General features: G+C 41.7%; 1 protein-coding gene and 1 pseudogene across 5 annotated transcripts; both read left to right on the plus strand.

Annotated features, from left to right (window-relative positions):
* Window positions 1-19: 19 nt before the first annotated feature.
* LOC139050940 (mitochondrial ribosome-associated GTPase 2) lies at window positions 20-18,860 on the plus strand. 5 transcript variants are annotated; one of them, XM_070527842.1, is made up of 8 exons: window positions 20-348; window positions 836-983; window positions 1,091-1,206; window positions 2,626-2,847; window positions 6,953-7,091; window positions 10,376-10,548; window positions 11,058-11,131; window positions 18,616-18,754. In XM_070527842.1, the coding sequence occupies exons 1-7, from the start codon at window positions 235-237 to the stop codon at window positions 11,091-11,093; spliced, it is 948 nt and encodes a 315-aa protein (XP_070383943.1). In that variant the 5' UTR covers window positions 20-234; the 3' UTR covers window positions 11,094-11,131; window positions 18,616-18,754. The 5 variants fall into 5 exon arrangements, with proteins under 5 accessions (XP_070383943.1, XP_070383937.1, XP_070383922.1 ...); XM_070527836.1 differs by lacking the exon at window positions 18,616-18,754 and adding an exon at window positions 11,887-12,214; XM_070527821.1 differs by lacking the exon at window positions 11,058-11,131 and having other exon boundaries at window positions 18,616-18,860.
* On the plus strand, window positions 14,289-14,429 carry LOC139055065 (U2 spliceosomal RNA; annotated as a pseudogene).
* Window positions 18,861-19,556: the final 696 nt, after the last annotated feature.

Genomic DNA, 19,556 nt, shown 5'->3' on the forward strand with positions numbered 1-19,556 from the left:
TAACCGAAGCTTGGCCGAAGTAAGCCGATTTTACTTTAATGGCGCCACTCATATGTAATTTTCCTGATGGTTGCTTGTACAAAATGAATTTTCCTTTGCGTTGGTTCTTTTTAATTTTTATCCAAAACTATTAATGTTGTGCTGGCACTCTCCAGTGTGAAATTTAGTCAGTTAATCCTGCGTCTGTGCCCAGATATTGTTAATTTGAGATAACTGTTTCGACTAAACTAAGCGATGATATTAAGGCCGATATTGTTTACTTCTTCAGCGCGAGAACATTTTTTGGTCAGGTTATGCAGTACGGCACTTCCAATGCGAGACACCAAACCGAAATCTCGACATGTTCGAGTAAGTGAACGATGTGATTCACGTGGGACCGCTGCTTTGCGACGATTTCGCTTGAAATATGCACGAGCCGAGAGTAAGCTCTTAGCGTGTTCTCAGCTCGTGCATACGTGTGTGGTAACGTGAAGTTTTCAAAGGTCGAAGATACCCGTTGTAAAATTTTACGTAATGAGAGTTGAACTGTTTAAACCGAATTTTCATCATATTATTTCCCCTGTTTTTTCTACATATTTATTGTTTGACCAAAGGGTAAGGCAGGTATCCTACAGTGTTGCTTTGCGATTGATCTCTGCTTGTGCGAAATTGGGCACATCCTAAAGCTGACAAGCGACGAAAAGTAGAAGCCTTGACTTCAATATTATTTTAATAAGTGGAATGATCAGAAGTGGAATAAGCTAGAATGATCATTTAGGAATAATAATGTTATCCAAGCCTACTAAATCTGATCTGTTCAATCACTAACCGATATCTGTGCCCTCTGTTTCGCCAGCCATCACACTTCGTAGACTGGAAACGAGTCAAGGTTATCGGAGGCCCAGGTGGCGATGGTTGCATCTCGTTTATGAAGCTCTTCTGCAATCCAAATGCTGGACCTGATGGAGGAGATGGTGGAAATGGTGGTCATGTCGTTTTTGAAGGCAAGACGCGTTTCTTCTTCTTTTTTTTTTTTGAATAAGGAAGGGGGTTAGGGTTTCCCGTGTAGCATCTTCTTTTCATGCTCGTGTTCTTTTTTTTTTTTCTGCAGCTACCAGTAATGTCAAGTCTCTGGAGCATATAAGCTCAAACATATGTGGTAATGCTGGCCTGCGAGGATTTGGCAAGGACATGCACGGACGATGTGGGGAACACACCATTGTACCTGCAAGTATTCCTGTTTTTTTTCCCCCTCTATGCACAAAGTGGGAGCATCATGCCTTGTAGCTGTCTGTTTTAGTATCTTTAAAGCCCAAACATTGTTTCACTTCAAAGAAAATTTAACCAACTTGTTTACCTCTATTTCTGGCACTGTGGAGTACATTGGTACGAAGAAAACAGTGAAATTATAATATAGGAAAAATTAGTTTTATATGATTAATTAATTGCCAATTTATTTGCTGAACTGTCCACAACTGAAAACTCACTCCCAGTATTTCAAAAACGCTAGCATGGTCTCTACATTGTGTTTCCAGTGCTTAAACAGTTTTTAGACTTCAAAATTCAGCATATCAAAAATAAAGCGTTGGGCTTTGTGGTGTTAAATGACCAAGAAGGAAGCACATTTTGTTTAAGTTAACTTTTTTTTTATATATTGCAGTTACACAAGCCATACGTAGATTCTAGCCCCTCATGTTCTAAAAGAATCTTCCACGCAATATTGTACCTTATCTCAAGCAAGCAGATGTTGCCTCTTTATAGAAGTGGTCGTAAAGTTTCAATGACAACCCACAGAGATTCTAGTTAGCTTTAGTTAGTTTTAGTAAAGTGAGTGGTACCTACAGTCATAATGGCGCATGCCAAGCTCCCCACTGACAAAGCTTTTCACCTTGTCCGTATTTTTACTTGTGAATCTGTTCAATAAAGGAACATTAAGCAGTAACACCAAGTTAATTTAGTGAAGTATTTCTTCAACACTTGATATGCATTTATTTGGCTGAATATGCTCGATTGTTAGTGAAGAAAATGAAGGGCGAGGTTTCCCTTTTCAAATTTAATGCCTGAACTGTAGCATGTCATCATTTTGCATTCTCTTCCCCTGTCCTCACCTTTATTAGCAGTGAATATGATATGCAGTAAACACAAACTAGGCGGTCATCACACAACATTTTCATACTTGCAAGAAGAGGATGCAGGCATTTAGTGAAGCGTGACACCACTTGTACAATAGTTTTTTAAAAAATAAGTTTGTCATGGTTGCGCCAAGTATCAACACACCTGCATATTTTCCTCCTGCAAATTTTTTTAACAGGCTTGCAGTAATCTGTCACACTATGCTAAAAGAAAGTAGCTTAATATTGGCATGATACCAGGACTCAATGATGCATACACTGCCACGTTAATGCAAGGCACATTGTATAAGGAAACAGAGTTTGACCTGAGGTGCATGTTTATTAGTTGCAAGAATCCACTTGCTGTTGTGCCAGGCTCACTTTTAATGGCAGTGATATTGTCCGGGTGCATACATTTTTTGGGTCATTCATCGTTGAATGTAAACAGCAAAGCAACCTGGTAAAGTAATATTTCTTTAACTTGGACCTACTAAGCAAGGCAATGCTTATTCCTGTAATGTAATGTCTTGTGCAGGTGCCATTAGGCACTGTGGTGTGCAGTGAGGAAGAGCGCCCACTAGCTGATCTGGACACAGAAGGGAGCCGTTTCCTAGCAGCTCGTGGTGGTGCAGGTGGCCGAGGAAACCACCATTTTTTGTCCAATGAGAACCGTCATCCACGTATCTGTCAGCTGGGCGCCCAGGGAGAGGCCATTGTCTACCATCTTGAAATGAAGACCATGGCTCAGGCTGGCCTGGTGAGTAGTGATCAATGTTAGAGAGCACAAAACACTTTAATTAAACAAGGAATAAAGTTAAACCTCGATATAATCAAGTTCAGTATAATGAAATTCTCAAAATAATGAAGTATTTAACGTTTTATAACTTCTTGGCCATAGAACACCATGTATTTCGAACCTGAAATTAGTGAAGTGTGTTTGTACACAATTTCAATGTAAGAAAATTTCACTGTCACTGCAAAGAAATACCAAAGATGGAAAATTCCCTATACAGATGGTCAAATGGCTGAATTGCGTATGGCTGCTTACAAACGCACATCTCAAATCGCGCCACACTACCGAGAGCAACTGTCGAAGCAGCCGACATCATGTTCCATATAAATTCCTAGTGCCATAAGATACTACCGCGCCCCGCGCACCGTATGCTTTAGTTGGTAGTGATAGAGTGCGAGGGTAAGCTGAGAGGGATGGAGGCTGGGTGAGTGTCGTCTTCCCACGCAAACAAAGGGAAAGAGAACGAGATCATGGTAACACAATCAAGCATGTGCAAAGGTGGGGGGCAGGTTGGCGTGTGTCTCTTTTTGTAGTCCATACAGGAGGTCCCATTGCAGTCTTTGACTTCGGGACCTCCTTCTGTATATTAACATCTTGTAATCTTTCTAATCATCTCGATAAAAACCGATAAAACCGAAACCCTGCCATGGTTGTGCATGGCTGAGTGCATACGTAGCCCATGCGGCCTGTTTTAGAGGCAATCTGCGAGTGCGCAAAGACTGGGCGAGATGAGATGGTGTGGCATCATGGGCTCTGTTACCTGCACGTTTAGTGCTGGCGGTTGCGTAATCTCCAGTTTTGGAGACGCGTTGAAGTGAGAGGCTGATGAAGCATTTGTTGCCTACTGCTGGTACTTTTCATGATAGCGTCACCCCACTTCGAGCAACACTATGGACGCAAAAATGTGGCTGGCTTCACTTCGTGCCGCCAACATGAAGGTATCGTTGGCACGGCATGACACCAAATTTGTCATGTCTGACTCTCCAATTCAACAAATTTAATTTTTTTTTCTTATTCAAACTTGCTTTTTGCAATTCCCCGATAGGTAAAAAAAAATTGTGGACCCTTCTGTTTAACAAAAATCCATCGGCAACTGTGCTTATTTGCATAAAAAGTCAAATTTCAATGTAATGAATTTCATTATAACGAAGCAGATTGCAGATTTTACTGACTTTGTTATATTAAGGTTTAACTGTACATCTATAAGAACACTCAGTGTAATTTATTCTGATCAGAACAGTGATGTATGCTGTAGATCAGTCAGTATGGTGTATGCTTGTGAATAACAAGAAAATACAGGAGAAATGAAAGTAATACCCCTGTCACACGGCAAATCTAATGTCATTTACAATGAATGACATTCGCTGATAATGCCATTTGTTTGGTGTCACACGGTAAAACGTAAGGACATTTTCGAAAATGACATTTGCAAACGAATGAGTTTGCCAAACTCATTCGCATTCGTTTGGAACTGAATGTGTATCCTCGACACCACGAGTTTACCAGCATTTCGCAAACAGTACATGCTTCTTTTTCGTTTTAACAAAAAATCACTATTATTCTATCCATTTTATTACCTAATTATTGCTTTAATGACATGGAAGTCCATCACGTGCATAAATACAAAAAACTACTCTCAGTCCAGTGACCAGACAGCCGTCTTTAGCTTTCGCTGCAGCAGTCGTGTTGGCTCGCACCGGAGCATAGGCCGCGGCCGTTCAATTGACTTGGTGTAAAAGCGTGCGCGTGTTTTCCTGTGGCACGCATCAAGAATGAGGATATTAGAAGCCCGCATGCACATCAGAACGGTGATGACATGCAACTGCCCTTCTCGTACCACTTTAGCAGATGTAGCAGACGCGCCTATCGTTCTCTTCGCCCCGGTTGCTTGCCTTAGCTTTGGCTTGGCTCAACTCGACTTCGTTGGCAATGTCGACAAGTTAGTGATCTAACGCTTCGGTTTGAAAGCAACGATCACATTTTCTAGTGGAATTTAGCATATTGGAAAATAATTATTGGACAAAAGTGGGTTTGAGACGTGTCTTTTTTTTTTTACCATCGTCATTGTCATCATTTTCAAATGACATTAGCTTTCGCCGTGTGACAGCACGCTGTGATAATGACATTAATCGCAACAAATGTCATTTGTTGGAAATGACATTAGATTTGCCGTGTGACAGGGGTATAACAGACGAAAAGATGCACACTGCCAAATGAAAATTTATTGAAGCAAACTCCCCTTTTTAAAAAAGGCCCAATGATTCCGGAGTATGCAAACAGGCAACATAACGCTGTTACACTCTGCCAAGAAAAGAAAGAACATAGATTGTCCCAGAACAAGCTAACCTAGAGATTTCAAAGGAAAACCAAATTCACTTTTATAGAGTGTACTGCGTGCATGAGGTGTTTGAAAACATAACTTCAGATTGCCATAGAAATTAATATTCCTGATACATCAGTCTAGACGCTCAACTTCATATTCAACCACTTTGTCACCAATCTAGCACACCTTTTTCAAGGTAGAAGCTTCCATTTTGACACGGAAAATAGAAACATATGCAGTATCACTTGCTTTAGCTGCTGGTCACATAAACTTGACATATTACCACCTTGCTCAATGCGGCAGCGTCCATTGTTTTCAAGGTCAGAAAAGAGCTCATGCTTTTCGCAGTGAAGAGCCATTGGTGAAAAGAGAAAGAAGTACTGTCAGCAGTCAGATATCATCCAGATATTTGAGTTTGTCCAGTAGATGCAGGCCATCATGAGTAGCAACCCTGAAAAGTCAATGATGGCCATTGTCAAGCAGCTACAGGTGGAATAGTCAATACTAATCACATTTTATCTGTGCAAGGACATTAAGTACTAGGTTTATGTGACAGCTTTGCATCTTCCCATGCGGCCTGCACGACTCAAGAATGGCTAGGTGCAAACTTCTATGACAGTGTCACACGCTTGTCACAGCCTCCTAGTTCTAGATCTGAATATTTAAACTTGCTAGACTACTATGTCTGATACACCACTGAAAGGTATACTAGAAAACAGGTGCACAATACTAAAAACTCACCCAAGGCTACTATTCTTGCCAACGTCCACAAGCTACCAAGTCGCAGCCATGTTCAAACGTGTATTGAGTCAATTATTGAGGATAAAGGTGGTTTTACTGAACAGTTTTTGGAAATGACCATGAAAATATAACAGTATGTACAAAATTTTGTGCAAATACTATACAATATTGTTTGGAACATCCTTTCTTTTCCTAAAGTCATTATTGTTTTCTTTAGTACTTTGCACTTCTGTTAATTCAACCTCGGTTAATTCGACTTTTCACTTAATTCATCTTTTTGCTGAATTCAAACACAGGAAAGTCCCTGCAAGAAAGCATGTTGCTTTGGTTAAATTGGCCCCTGCTGACCCCCCCTACATGCGAGCAGCGGTTACTAAAAGCTTGAAAACACATTAAATTCAGCAGATGATGCTGTTGCTTCCCTAGGTGCAAAGCTGTTTTATTTAAAATTATTTTATCCTTTAGTGGCCGACTGTCCTTGTGCCCAAGAAGCCATTCATTGCCACTTGTTTCATGTCGTGTCATGCTGAGGCAGTATTTAAACCCATCTGCGCCCTTTGGCTCATGCTGGTGAAGGCACTCTTCAAGAGCAAAAGACAAAAAGACATTACAGAATACTTCAAGTAATAAAAAAAGGATTGGAATTCATTCATTTTGCCGCCATTTGTTCATTCAATGTTTCAGATAGTTGACCTTGCAAGGGTCTAATTAACAGGAGTCGGCTGTATCACTGTATTGTCTGTATTGCTGTACAAAAGGTAATTTGATTTTTTTCACTGAAATCTTGTGTGGTACATTTGTTAATGCTATGATGTGACTTATCTTGCAATTAAAACCAAAATAAGGGCTTTGAGTTTTGCTGCTATGTATGCCTTTATTTTGTATGAGATGAAAGGGAAGCATAATGGTATTTGCCTAAGGTGTTGTTCTTTTTGTGGCCTGGTAATGTAATTGGACATGTTCACGGTCTTATGTAGGGTTTTTTTATTGCAATATATTTTTTAGGTTGGCTTTCCCAATGTGGGTAAATCTACTTTGCTGCGTGCCATTACAAGAGCCCGGCCTAAAGTGGCTGCCTATCCTTTTACAACACTGAGGCCACACGTAGGTGTTGTGAGCTATGATGATTACCTTCAGTTGGCTGGTAAGCATATTTTCTGCTGTTTTATGTACTTTCTTTGTGTTCTGAGAGTGATAATGGTATGATTAAATTGGAACATTTTGTAGTGATAGCATGAAATATACATTAGACATGTGATGCATCATGTGACCATGAAAATAATGCTGAAGGCTCTGAAAAAGCAGCCATCTTGCACAATGCATGGTCCAGTTTGTAGTAGCCTTTATGTAGTACTTTTTCTTTCACTATGTGTCTGCTGGCTTTATTTTAAATCCATAAGCAGGAGAGGGCACCTAATGTGTCTCTGAATAAAAATAAAGCAATACCTACATGCATGACAAAGAACTTGGAATAATAATTGGCAGCACATTTCCAAAGTTTACCGCAAATAGTGAGTAAACAAAGGAATTTGTACTGGGCAAAGGTTAGCTTGACACAAAATGCAACATGTGCCATAGGCCATGCAAACATAAACAGAAAATTATAGTTACAATGGCAACAGTATTGCTTATATTTGAGCAAAATTGTTTTAGAGAAGTTATCATAGATGCCAGTATTTCTTATCTCTATAATGTTCAAGTTAACAAACTTCGTAATGGAGTCCATGGTTATCACTTATAGTATTCTTTTTTTTTTTCAATATTGCATTATATGTTCTTTGTGTCATCCTAACGTAACGCCAATAGTAGATGGTTTTGTTAGCTACATGGGCTTGTAGGTATGGCATCTTGTGTCTCAGTCATCCTGTGTGGCAGACAGAATGACTGGAACACAGAAAGGCGCGTTAGACAAAACACACAGTGCCAATGGTAGACTTGTACAATATACTTCCATTCATTCTACTGGATAATTTGATTTTTTTTATCCCGACCAAAGGTTCCTGCCAGTGATTACAAGCCATAACTTTAATTATTTCAATCTTGAAATTGGCCCTTGCAGGATAATTCAAACTTGACAGGGCACCACACACATGTCTAACCCAACTGGTGACTGCAATGGCTGCAGCATCTACCTTGGCAGCACTTAAGAGACAGCAAATGCTTTGAAGACACATTATCCCTGGCCAAAACCGTCAACTTTCGGTCTGCCTTTGGCTGATTTCAAAGCAAAAAGAGCAGTTCACTAGGAATGATTACTGTATTTACTCCTTTTCTAATTGGTCTGAAAACTGCCCGCACGTTACTGTTGGATACAAAACCGAAACCATGTTTGCAATGTTACCAGCAACCTACTGCCAGAACCAGCGTCAGTGTTATTTTCACCCGAGATAGTGGTGTAACAAGTGTTTGCACATGATGGCAACAACACGGTGCTTTCAGGGTTTATTAAATTAGAAAAGCTCATCCAAAAGATAAATTTTAAATGCTAAGCCAATGGCAACTTTGTCGCATCAAATGTTTTCAGCACTTGAAGACTTGCATGTGTCGCAGGATGAACTGACGGGGTGGTCAGTCTAGGTGTGGGCCATCATCGTATTTGCGATTGTAGCAGAGTGGTTTAAGAAATGCAGAATATGGACTAGAAGCAGAAATGGACAGAAATGCAGAAATGGACTAGAAGAAGGGCAACATGTTGTGCTCCATAAACAGCAGTAAAAATCTGTCCGAGAGTGACAATAAACAATAAGGGTAAATAAATTTATTTTCTTGTCAAGGGAGTCACTGTAGGTTTCATCTTATTTCTGATGCATACTACTTTCTGTGTGTCTGTGCTATAAAATTGAGTGTGCATTAGCCTTGGGGTGTGCACTGGATTCTGGGGCACATTAGAATCGGGTAAATACTACCAAATGAAGCAGTGGTGTGTTTCTCAACATTTTTTCTGCCTCTTCTTTTAATTCAAGCCACCGGGTAATTCTATTAATTTCTCCAGACTTGTAAAGGTCAAATTAATTGAGGTCGGCTGTAGTAAGACCGTGTTACCCACCCCTCGCAGGATGAGTAAAATTTAACTTTTCACTGGAGTAAGTGCGCGTCCGCTCCTCTAGCCCAGCTGTGCACTGCAACACCCTATCTTGGAGGTAATCTCTGGCAGAAGCAAAGGTTCGGCGAGCCGAGATGGCATGTGCGCTGTCTTTGAGCGCATCTAGTACTGGAGGTTGCGTAATCTTAAGTTTTGGAGACATGTTGAAGTGAGAGGCAGTAGAAGTGTTCCCTTCCCTTAGTTCACACTCTTCATCATGCCAGCGTTGCAACAGCATGTGTTTGCAGTCATCGAGCAAGATCAGTTCATGTTCGCCTGTGCACATGTGACACCAGGTGTTTCTAATTTAATTACTGAGATAATCTTTATTGTAATTATATGGCAGTAAAACTACAAACCCTACTTTGTGCAGTTGTGCAATGCTTTGCTATTGTTATCAATTCTTCACCTATTGGGCTTGACTTTTTTTAATGCAGCACAGAAGAAATGTTGCCATTGACAGAAGCAACTTTCTCCTGAAATTGATTTATTCGCAAAAGCTGCCTTATCCTGAAATGTATTTTTTCGTGATTTTGAGGACTTGATCTTTGCATCCCCCTTATAGGACAATGTGCCTCTGTAACTCTTGTGTGCTGGGGAAGTGGTTGTTATTGATTTCTCTGCACCTCCTGTCATGCGTAAGATTATATGATTGCATAAAAACATAGAAAGAACTTTCACTAAGCAAAAACACATTGAAAACAGAACTGGACCGGGCAGCCCAAGAAGCTGCTTCTCTTGAAGTAAATGGTGATGTTGAAACATGCATGCACCGGGAAGAGGTGCATCTGTGCTTCTATCTTGAAAATTATGTTGAGCTGCGAGTCCTAAATTCTTTTGTTGTGACTCTTCTTGGAGGAAAAAAAAAATAAAACAAAGATTGTTTCATGAAGGTTTATGTTGCCGAAACCCTAACGCCAGCATTTACATTGAACATAGCCACTTATGATAACTAGAGTTCTGCCAACTTGGCTTAGACAGCATCACAAAATTTCCCTACCTGACCTGCTGCTTCCATGCAATATCATGCTGATAGTGCTGCCTGCAAGCACAAGGTGCCCAGTAGAAATTCTTTTATTGAAGACTAAGGATCTGTAGTGTGTACGGTAATTTCTAAAATTATTTTATGGATAAACTGTGCAATTTTCATCAACATTGTTTGGCACACATGACCAAAATGCGTTGTGGGGAATTTGACGATACAAGTTTTGTTGAAATGTGGAGCTTTAAGAATTGCTAGATTTGCCCTTTGATGGTAACGTAACCTCTCACAATCTGTTGGTATGCATAACCACTTGTGTCATTATTTTGGCTGTGTCTGCATTTCTGGTAATTTGTATGTCCAGTTGCTGATCTTCCAGGACTCGTGGAAGGGGCCCACAAAAATCGAGGCCTGGGTCATGCTTTCTTGCGACACACAGAGCGATGTGGCTGCCTCCTTTTTGTCGTAGACCTGCAGTGCCCTGACCCAGCAAGTCAGTACACTGTGCTGCTCTCGGAGCTGGAGCACTATCGTCAGGCAAGATTCTTTTCAGCCCTCTTGTTTACACTACTTCATAGCACAGGTGTTTGATGCTAGCACATTCCAAGAGAAGAGCACCGACAAATGTGGTGGTAAATGGCAGAACAGTGAGTTGTCACCTTTGTTCTCTTTGTTGCCTTCAGTTCTAGGAGCTTCTGCTGCACACCATACTGTGCAAGCTACTGAATGGACCGAAAGCCATCCTGCAATGTCAGCTGCTTGGTGATCGTAATACTTTGGCACATAACAGGTTTTTTCCATAATAAGATTACAACATGTGTCTTTAGGGACACTCTTTGCAAAAATATAGCAGTGGACATGTTGGAGCTGTAGAAATTTAAAAAAAAGCAAGCTTGTGCCTCACAGTACGCATTTAGTTACATGTTGCATGATTCTGTAAAAAAAGTTTCTTTCCTTTTTTTTTTCTTTTTAACAGCTTTTATTAAAAGCACTACACCACGTTATCACACTAATGGAAACAAACTTATGAAGATCTCCTATTGTAGATATCACAATTCTGTCACATCACCTGGATTGCTTGAAGAGGTAGAACTACTAACAAGACAAATTGTAGCGTAAGGTAAGCTCACTAACAAAATTCCACTAATTAACTGTGTAATTAGAAAACATTTCACCATTGTGGAAGTGAAGTAGATCAGCACTGAAGTACTAATATCCATTTAGCAAAAACCTTGTGCTTAGCACTAGTTTTGAGAAGTATGTCCTCAATAGCTATGGCAAAACGCATTGATGTTCCAGTTAACATTTTTGGCACTCCATTTTCCTTAGTTCTCTGCTGAGAAGTGTTAACTACCGTATTTTCCGGACTATACAAGTTTGAAAATTTTTGCAGGGTGCAAACTATACATAATTTTATTTCTTAAGATCGGAGGCATGCTTGAACATAACGGTGCCATACTGTGCCTGCAAACATTTCCCATGCTAAATTACACAGCAAAATCAGTTCCACAATGGTCATCGCTACACTTGAGAATATTTCTGGCTTATTCTGGCAGCTCAGTTAGGGAGTATGAAATATGTGCCGTAAAATATGAAACACCGTGACATTATACAAGCGAATTCTGCACCTTCCCCACATTGTTCAAGCTCAGCGTAGTCTTCTGCGCGCAAGAACTAAAGATTCTGAAGGTGATTAAGACATAGAGGAGCCATTCGTCGAATCTGACATGCTTGACTTATTTGTTCTGGCAGCCCAGACGAAAGGGGTTTTGAGGGCATTTAGTATTGACTCCTGAATGCTGTCTGATAAAGGACCCACGCTTTTACTGGGTGACAATAAAATTTTTGCTTACTTTGTGGTCTGGGGCCACCTAGACCACTGCGCAGGTTCAAGTATCCAAGCCCTCAGGGGGACAATCAGCTCAGCAGCATGTGTTTCATGTGCTTGAAGCAGACGTTCGTTCAGTTTTCACCTCGATTGAGACATAGCGCCACAAGAAGGCCCAGAGTGCAAAGAAGGCATCTATTATACGAATACTTCGGCATTGTTGAACTATTACAGCCTATCTGTGCGGTGTGCATGAGCCACAGCTCCCGCAATTCAAGGGTGGCACAACAATATCAGAGAATCATGGAACATGCCGTTATGTGACAGAATGGCTGCCAGCAACGGTGCTACCAGGGCTATGTCCCTTTAGCTCAATATACCCTCTGAGGACAACCCAGTACAGTATAACTGCGCACGTGAAGTGAGCCACGTCTCCAGAACAGTAGCCTCCAGAAGCCTCCAGTAGCTCCAGAACAGGAGCAGGGAATAGGTTTGCACCCGCCTCGACGTGGCCAGCCAGCAAAAGGGCAAACCAGGAGAAACGGAATTTAGTACACACCACTTCGCTGCCTGAGAGCTTCTCCCCATGCCCCAGCTTTCACAGTCGGCTCGAGCCACAACAAGAGAGGGGATGCAAGTTCCCGCCCAAACAGACCAATCGGGTGAGTCCTCGGTCTGCTTGAGTGCGGACGGCAGCAAATTTTTTATGGTCCCGCTGCTGTATGGCGCCCTTGGAGCAAAGAAAGAGGGAAAGCAGTGGCCCGCGCATGCCAAGTTTGAAAGAGACTTTGCCATGATGCGGTCCCCATGCCTAAAGCCTGCTGCACTATGGCGCTGCAACGACATGGAGGAACACAATCCCGACAACCTACTGTTTACTGGTTGCAGACAAGCTAAAACACAAAATTGGTTATGGACTATCCAAGAAAAGCTTTTTATTTTAAGCCTAATTTGCCCTCTGCAGACCATATTGTGGAAAATGTGGTAGTATATTGGTGCATTTCACCATAGCATTGCCTCAAATAGTTTTTTTTTTTTTAGAGAAACTATTAAGTGGAATACATCATCATTTGCCACACATTTTGTGGCAAATGCCTTGTGACAAGGGCTAGTCCCGGGGTTACTAAATTTTGGACATGCTTTCAGTAATGACAATCTTCAATTCTGCTGGTTAGTAACGAAATATTACTGACTAGCTTGTAACTAATGAGTTCATCACTGATCATAAGCAAATTTATGTACATCATTATGAATAATTTTTTGCAGTCCGTACAGCAGATGCACCTGCTGTAGTGTGATAAAGGGTTTGGTTTTATAGCAGATCACAGTCAAGCACGGACAAACAAGGACAAAGTGAGGAGTAGACAACACAAGCACTTACTTTCACCTGATCGTGTATTTACAAAATTGCATCATATAAATACTTTCCTTCATGATGTCACAAGACCGAAATGCCGACATCAGGTGGCCATGCTCAGAAACTTAGTTTCTTTGGATGACAAAAAAACAGAAAGTGCACTGACGCATGACACACCTGCCTTTCTAATGAAGTCTGCTTCAGTTAGCTCCCTAACACCCTGGTTGTTATTTTTGGCTGCTATCTTACACATGTTGAACAAGGGTTTACATGGCTTCTTGTTCTTTATTCCACAGCCATGAATCTACAGAAAGGTTCTCATCGCAGTAATTCGCCACCTTCCTCCTGTGTTCTAGAAGTCTTTCATTCAATTTTCTTGATAAAATTCGTATTGATGAAGCTCATATGAAATTCATATGATGCAATTTTGTAAATACACAATCAGTTGGAAGTAAGCACCTGTGTTGTCTACTCCTCACTTTGTCCTTGTTTGTGCGCGCTTGACCGTGATCTGCTATGCATAACCAACTAGCCCAAAAGTCGGTGCTCTTGGTTTTATAACACCCATGTTTATTCAGTTTCCGCACTGCTTGGCCACAGAACCACTGCAGTAGTTGAATGTTCCGGTGGACTTAGGCACCACTGTCAACCACTTCTGTTATGATGTAGGGGCCACACTGTAACCTCTTAGAATATTGAACAGCATGATGTTCATATGTGGTAATGGTTAAAAATTTTTTTACCAGGTCTGCTCAGAAACTACGATTATACACTGAAAGTTGTTCAGGGGGAATATAGTGAATATAATGAGAATTTTACGGTGAAGCTGTTAAGGGAAGTTCCTCAACAGTTTCATGCAGCAGCAGTGAAAGCTGATGGTGGCATGGTTGAATGTAAATAAAAGAACAGCAAGCAATGCAGCCTGCGTGGGAGCCCCAAATTTTCTTTGAAACATAATAGAAAACTTCTTCGCAAAGTTTATCTTAGCCAGATATCCGTGATTTTTGTTGTTTTGTTTCTCACATCGCATTTCACCAGCTCCACGTTAAAGGTTACCCAGGAGGGGCTCAAATAGATAAACATTTTGTGATAATTGCATCTGGGCCTTTTGGCTAAGATCAATTTTAGTATCTGATCTTACAAATGTTAATGCCATGCTGTACCGTTTTATTTTTAATTATTTTACAGGAGCAGTTCGGGTTCCTGTACAAAACTCAGATAGAGTAAAGCATTGAAAAGAATCTGATATAGCGAAGGAATTGCACCGGGTATAGTGAAGTGCTTGCAAAGACTTGGGTAGATTTTGGACAATGACAAAACAGATCCCTAGGACTTGCAAAGGGTGCGAGGACTTCCTTGTACAGCTTGACTGTCTTTGATGCACAAGTTGCTTGGATTGATATACATCTTATATACATCTTGAATATACGCTAAAACCTTGCTATAATGGAGTTGAAGAAGGAGCCAAAATTAATTTGTTATGTCCATCATTGCCCTTTTGTTCAATATATGCCCAGTGCCAATATATATGCCAATATATGCCAATTGTGCCAATGAGTGCACAATTGTAAACATTAAAATACAAATGCAGCTGTGTGGGCCACAGAATCATTACATGGCCACGTCTGCGATGAAATTTTAATAAAACAATGAAGAATCTGCGATTCAATGAAGCCATTGTGATCTTGCATTGACAATGCGATCTTGGAGGCCATGCACAGCTGCCAGACCGTGTGGCGAGCCAGAGAGAGATAGAAGTGATAATCTTTTGCACTGCTGTGTAGCGTGGCACAGCTCGACTTGCCCAGTTGGGTCTGCCTGCGTAGCATGCCGCAGTAAGGGAGAGGCCAGTGGAAAAGTGTGATAGTGAGCCGCTCCTTGTGTGCATCTATGTGCAGTTGCCATTATCCCTCAAGAGAAAAGTGTATAGTAGCTGTGTCTTACCAGTACTCACCTACGGGGCAGAAACCTGGAGGCTTACGAAAAGGGTTCTACTCAAATTGAGGACGACGCAACGAGGTATGGAAAGAAGAATGATAGGTGTAACGTTAAGGGATAAGAAAAGAGCAGATTGGGTGAGGGAACAAACGCGAGTTAATGACATCTTAGTTGAAATCAAGAAAAAGAAATGGGCATGGGCAGGACATGTAATGAGGAGGGAAGATAACCGATGGTCATTAAGGGTTACGGACTGGATTCCAAGGGAAGGGAAGCGTAGCAGGGGACGGCAGAAAGTTAGGTGGGCGGATGAGATTAAGAAGTTTGCAGGAACGGCATGGCCACAATTAGTACATGACCGGGGTTGTTGGAGAAATATGGGAGAGGCCTTTGCCCTGCAGTGGGCGTAACCAGGCTGATGATGATGATGATGATGATGTGCAGTGGTGAGAAATACCCGTGTTGCTTGCCGGCATATTCAACACGGAGACGCTAGAGTTTTGAACTGCAGCGGTGAACGAGTGCCAAAACGTGCGGAAACCACTGTACTCGGCTCACAATGGTCGAGTATTCTTTGGTTTTGGATATGAATCTAGGTTGTTATATCCATTGGCAGGACAATTTTACTGCATTAAAACAAGTGTCTAAATACATGGATCTCAATGGCTATTTCAAGGGCAATTTTATTTACTGTGTTTTATCCATTATTTCATTATAACAAGGTTCCACTGTACATCTGCAAAGGTTTCTGTCTTTTTTAATAGCGTTTAGTAATAGCCTATATGAGAGCAAATAAATGGTGCAAGGAGATGGTGCAAAGAAGTGAGCAACCCTCCCTATAGTAGAGGCTTTCCCTCATTGCCTGATGGTGACAGTACTCTCGTGCATTCTCCTATACGGAGCCCAGGGCCCACATGACATAAAGGGCCCTGCTATCTTTCTTTTTCCTTCCTTCTTGTTGCATGGGATGATTATAGTCACGATTTTGCGTGCTTTATGTTTCATGGGAATTCCCATGATCGCGTTGCTGCTGGCTATTTGTGCACTGCAAGAAGTACGCATTGTGTGATAGACAAGAGCTGCGATGTTGTGTCTGCTGGCAAGAAGACTGGCTGTTCTGAAAATAAGGGCACGTAGGCTTTTAATTTTTGGCTGTTCTTGCAGCAAACACTGGTTTAATATTTTGCTAACACAATCACCCTCGCATAATCTACGTACCACTCTAGTTTGCAGTGCCTAAGCTTGGCGAGAGACCCATTAAAATTACCCCCCCCCCCCCCCCCACTGCAACTTTTATAGCCTCTTTGCCTCACTGTGTAAAACTCCTTTTTAGTACTTAGAGTAAACATTTTGAGGGTTCAAACATACAAACACGATTTTATATTTTATTCCAAACATATTTCGAGAACATGCCCCTTGCCAATATGAGTGCAGTAACAGTGCCGCCCCTTGCGCTTAACTTTATATCATGTACTACCATCCTGGGCAGTATAGAACTGATAGCAATAACTCTTCAAGCATGATGTGCACATACTGTTACGCTGATGTGCTTAATTTGCTGTCCCCAGCACTTCCCTCCACAAGTTTCAGTAAGCATACAGCTAGCTCAACTGACTGAGTACCAGCACTAGTAGTTTATACTGTGCTGGCTTACTGGATTAAACTTTTTATGCACCAAATTAGACCAAAGAATGAATGTAAACTTGTTTGATATTTTAAAGAGAAGCTTTCTTTGCCTCTTTGACTTTCCGCTGCTGTTGCTGTCTTGCACGCCACATCAGTAGGCGATTCAGAGCGTGCATATACATTGCAGAAGCATGCCAGAGCAACGTGAGAAACTTGTTTGGACCTTTCCATCATGTAGCATGTGCACAATGACCCCTGGAGTCCCCTGGGCGTCGCCATAATACCCTCCCGACAGCTGTAATTATCCGTGACCCTCCACGAAAGCATTGCAGAAACTGCTGCATTTACATTTCTACTGATGTGCAACAGTCCAGAAGGGAGGTAGATGGAATGGTAGAGAGGAGGTAGAGATGGAGGCAGACAATGGGTAGAGCCAACGCAGCCACGAATCGAGTGAGTGACAGCCTTGCCACTCTTCACTCGCAGTTCCCATTCATGGGGGAGGGTGGGAGAGGGAAAAGGCAATGTGAGAAGGTGAGTAAACGCTATACAAGAACGGTTGCGGGCAAACTGTATAAATTAAAGTTCAAGGTACGGTACAGTATGTTTCTGCTATTTCTAAAAAATAAAAACCGTGCAAATTTGTCAACCGGACAGCTGATGCATGACATGCAGTCACAAAGCTGCATTAAAGCACCTTAGCATCTAGGCAACATTATGGAAGCAATTGCACGTTAAATCAACACTTCTGTGCCTGCCGTGGTAGCTTTGTGGCTGTGGAATTGCTCAAGGTCACGGGTTCAATCCTGACCACGGCAGCCACATTTCGATGGGGATGAAATACAAAAACGCCTCTGTACTTAGATTCAGGTGCTCATTAAAGAACCCTAGGGGGTCAAATTAATCCATAGTCCGTCACTATGGCATGCCTTATTAATCCGTTTATGCTTTTGGCACATACAGCCCCATAATTCAATTAAAGTTTGACACTTCTGCCACAATGTGATGTAACGTGAGAGGCAATGACAATGCTAACCTTCTCGGAGGTTATGAACTAAGGTGCACAACAATGCCTCAAGCAAAATGTCTCACTGTGTGTTCTGTGTACTATGCAGACAAATGGCAGTGGTGCATGCAAGGTAACATTTAACATCAACTGGCCACTCTCGTATTGAGCTAAACACTGAAGAAATTAAACATTCACCGTCAACATCACCCCCTATTATCATGAATCAATGCTAATAGCACAGAAAGCTTCACTTACATCGATTCCCACAGTGCGTGAGATCCGCATGATATTTGCTTCTGTGTCTGATGTGATAAATTCCGAAAAACCTTCTATGTTTTCGGGATCTTTGCGAGTCTGCACACACAGTTGCTCAAGTAAAAGCGGTGACAGTGACAAGAACTTTATTGGATTGTCCTGAGGAACTTGATTGGGGGGAACCGAAGGCTCCCCGATCAAGTTGGTGGCTCCGCCCACGACGGGACAGGGAGATGGTGACTCTCCGCGACGTCGCGGGCCCTCTGGACGGCCTGTAGTTGGCTTGGGAAATCCGAGCTCCTCAGCAAGGCGTCCCACTTGGACTTGTTACGAAAGTTGGAGCCCGCGTTGTACGGGCACAGCCAGAGCATGTGGTCGAAGGAGCAGCACGTGTGACCGCATTTGGAGCACGATTGAGGAAAGTTTGGGTCTATCCAACTAAGCGCTCTCGGAGTGAGGTACGATCTCGTCTGTAAAAGCCTGAAAGTAACAGCCTGAGCCCTGTTCAGTTTCGGACTGGGGGGAGGGAATTTTCTCCTGCTGTGTCTGTAATGTGGTGTAAAAATTTTTCCAAACATGTCTTGCTTTCAGGGGTTTACTGATGGCGCCCATGCTGTGATTGCCAACAAGCTTGATGTGCCTGGCGCACTAGACCGCCTAGATGCCCTGCGAAAAGAAATTGGTGGACGCTATCCCTTGTTTCCAGTGTCCGCAAAATATGGCGTGAATCTTTTAGATGTGTTGAAGTACATCAGGAGGACATATGATGCTGCCACACAACAAAATAAGTCTTCTTGAGCGTTTGTACAGTGCAGTAATAAATTATATTTACATAATTATTGTGTTAATGTCTACTGTACCACAGAGTCACTTGGCAGCATGAATAGTCTCTAGTGGACTGCGTGCATGTTGGATTTGCTTCAGCAAATTTACAAGTTTAATAAATGTATTTTGAGAATGTTGAACATCTTTAATTTTGCACTATTAACATCTCTGAAAAACTCAGACCGTTGAAAAATAGGACTGTCATGTTTCTGAAAACAGAAGATACTGATAAAATCCGCAGTAACAGAGATGGGCTGACAAAAGGAAAAGTTGCCATCCACTCGATTCTAGCATGGTGCTACAACATAAACTTCTAGGTCATTTCTTAAAAAGAAAGCTCTGTAAGAGAAATTGCAGTGGTCTGGGAATGGAACTCCCACTGATACCACCCGGTGGCAGTGACAACTTTTTCTTTCACAGCAATGTCTGACCGATGCTAGTGAAGACAAAAGCCCAAATTAATTTTGTGTTAATCTTCTAAAATATCTAGTCTTCTAAAATATCTTTGTAAAATGGCAGGCTGTATTAGCTAGTAAATAGCCCTACCCGCCAAAGAGATGCACATGTTAAATAGCAACATCACAGTGTGTAGCAAAAAGGATGGACGGATGGGCTCATGGCATGGTATAGCAGATGGGTAGATTGTATGGCATGGTATGGTGGATGTGACAGTCGAGATCCTTTTGTTGAGATATGGGTTAGAGTAA

This window comes from Dermacentor albipictus, chromosome 1 (assembly GCF_038994185.2).
Source record: "Dermacentor albipictus isolate Rhodes 1998 colony chromosome 1, USDA_Dalb.pri_finalv2, whole genome shotgun sequence".
NCBI classification, from domain to species: Eukaryota; Metazoa; Arthropoda; class Arachnida; order Ixodida; family Ixodidae; genus Dermacentor; species Dermacentor albipictus.

Coding starts and splice junctions, on each gene's coding strand:
- LOC139050940 (XM_070527821.1), top strand. CDS start 235: ATGATATTAAGGCCGATATTGTTTACTTCTTCAGCGCGAGAACATTTT. Junction 349..835: donor CGAAATCTCGACATGTTCGA/GTAAGTGAACGA, acceptor CTGTTTCGCCAG/CCATCACACTTCGTAGACTG. Junction 2,848..6,952: donor CCATGGCTCAGGCTGGCCTG/GTGAGTAGTGAT, acceptor TATATTTTTTAG/GTTGGCTTTCCCAATGTGGG.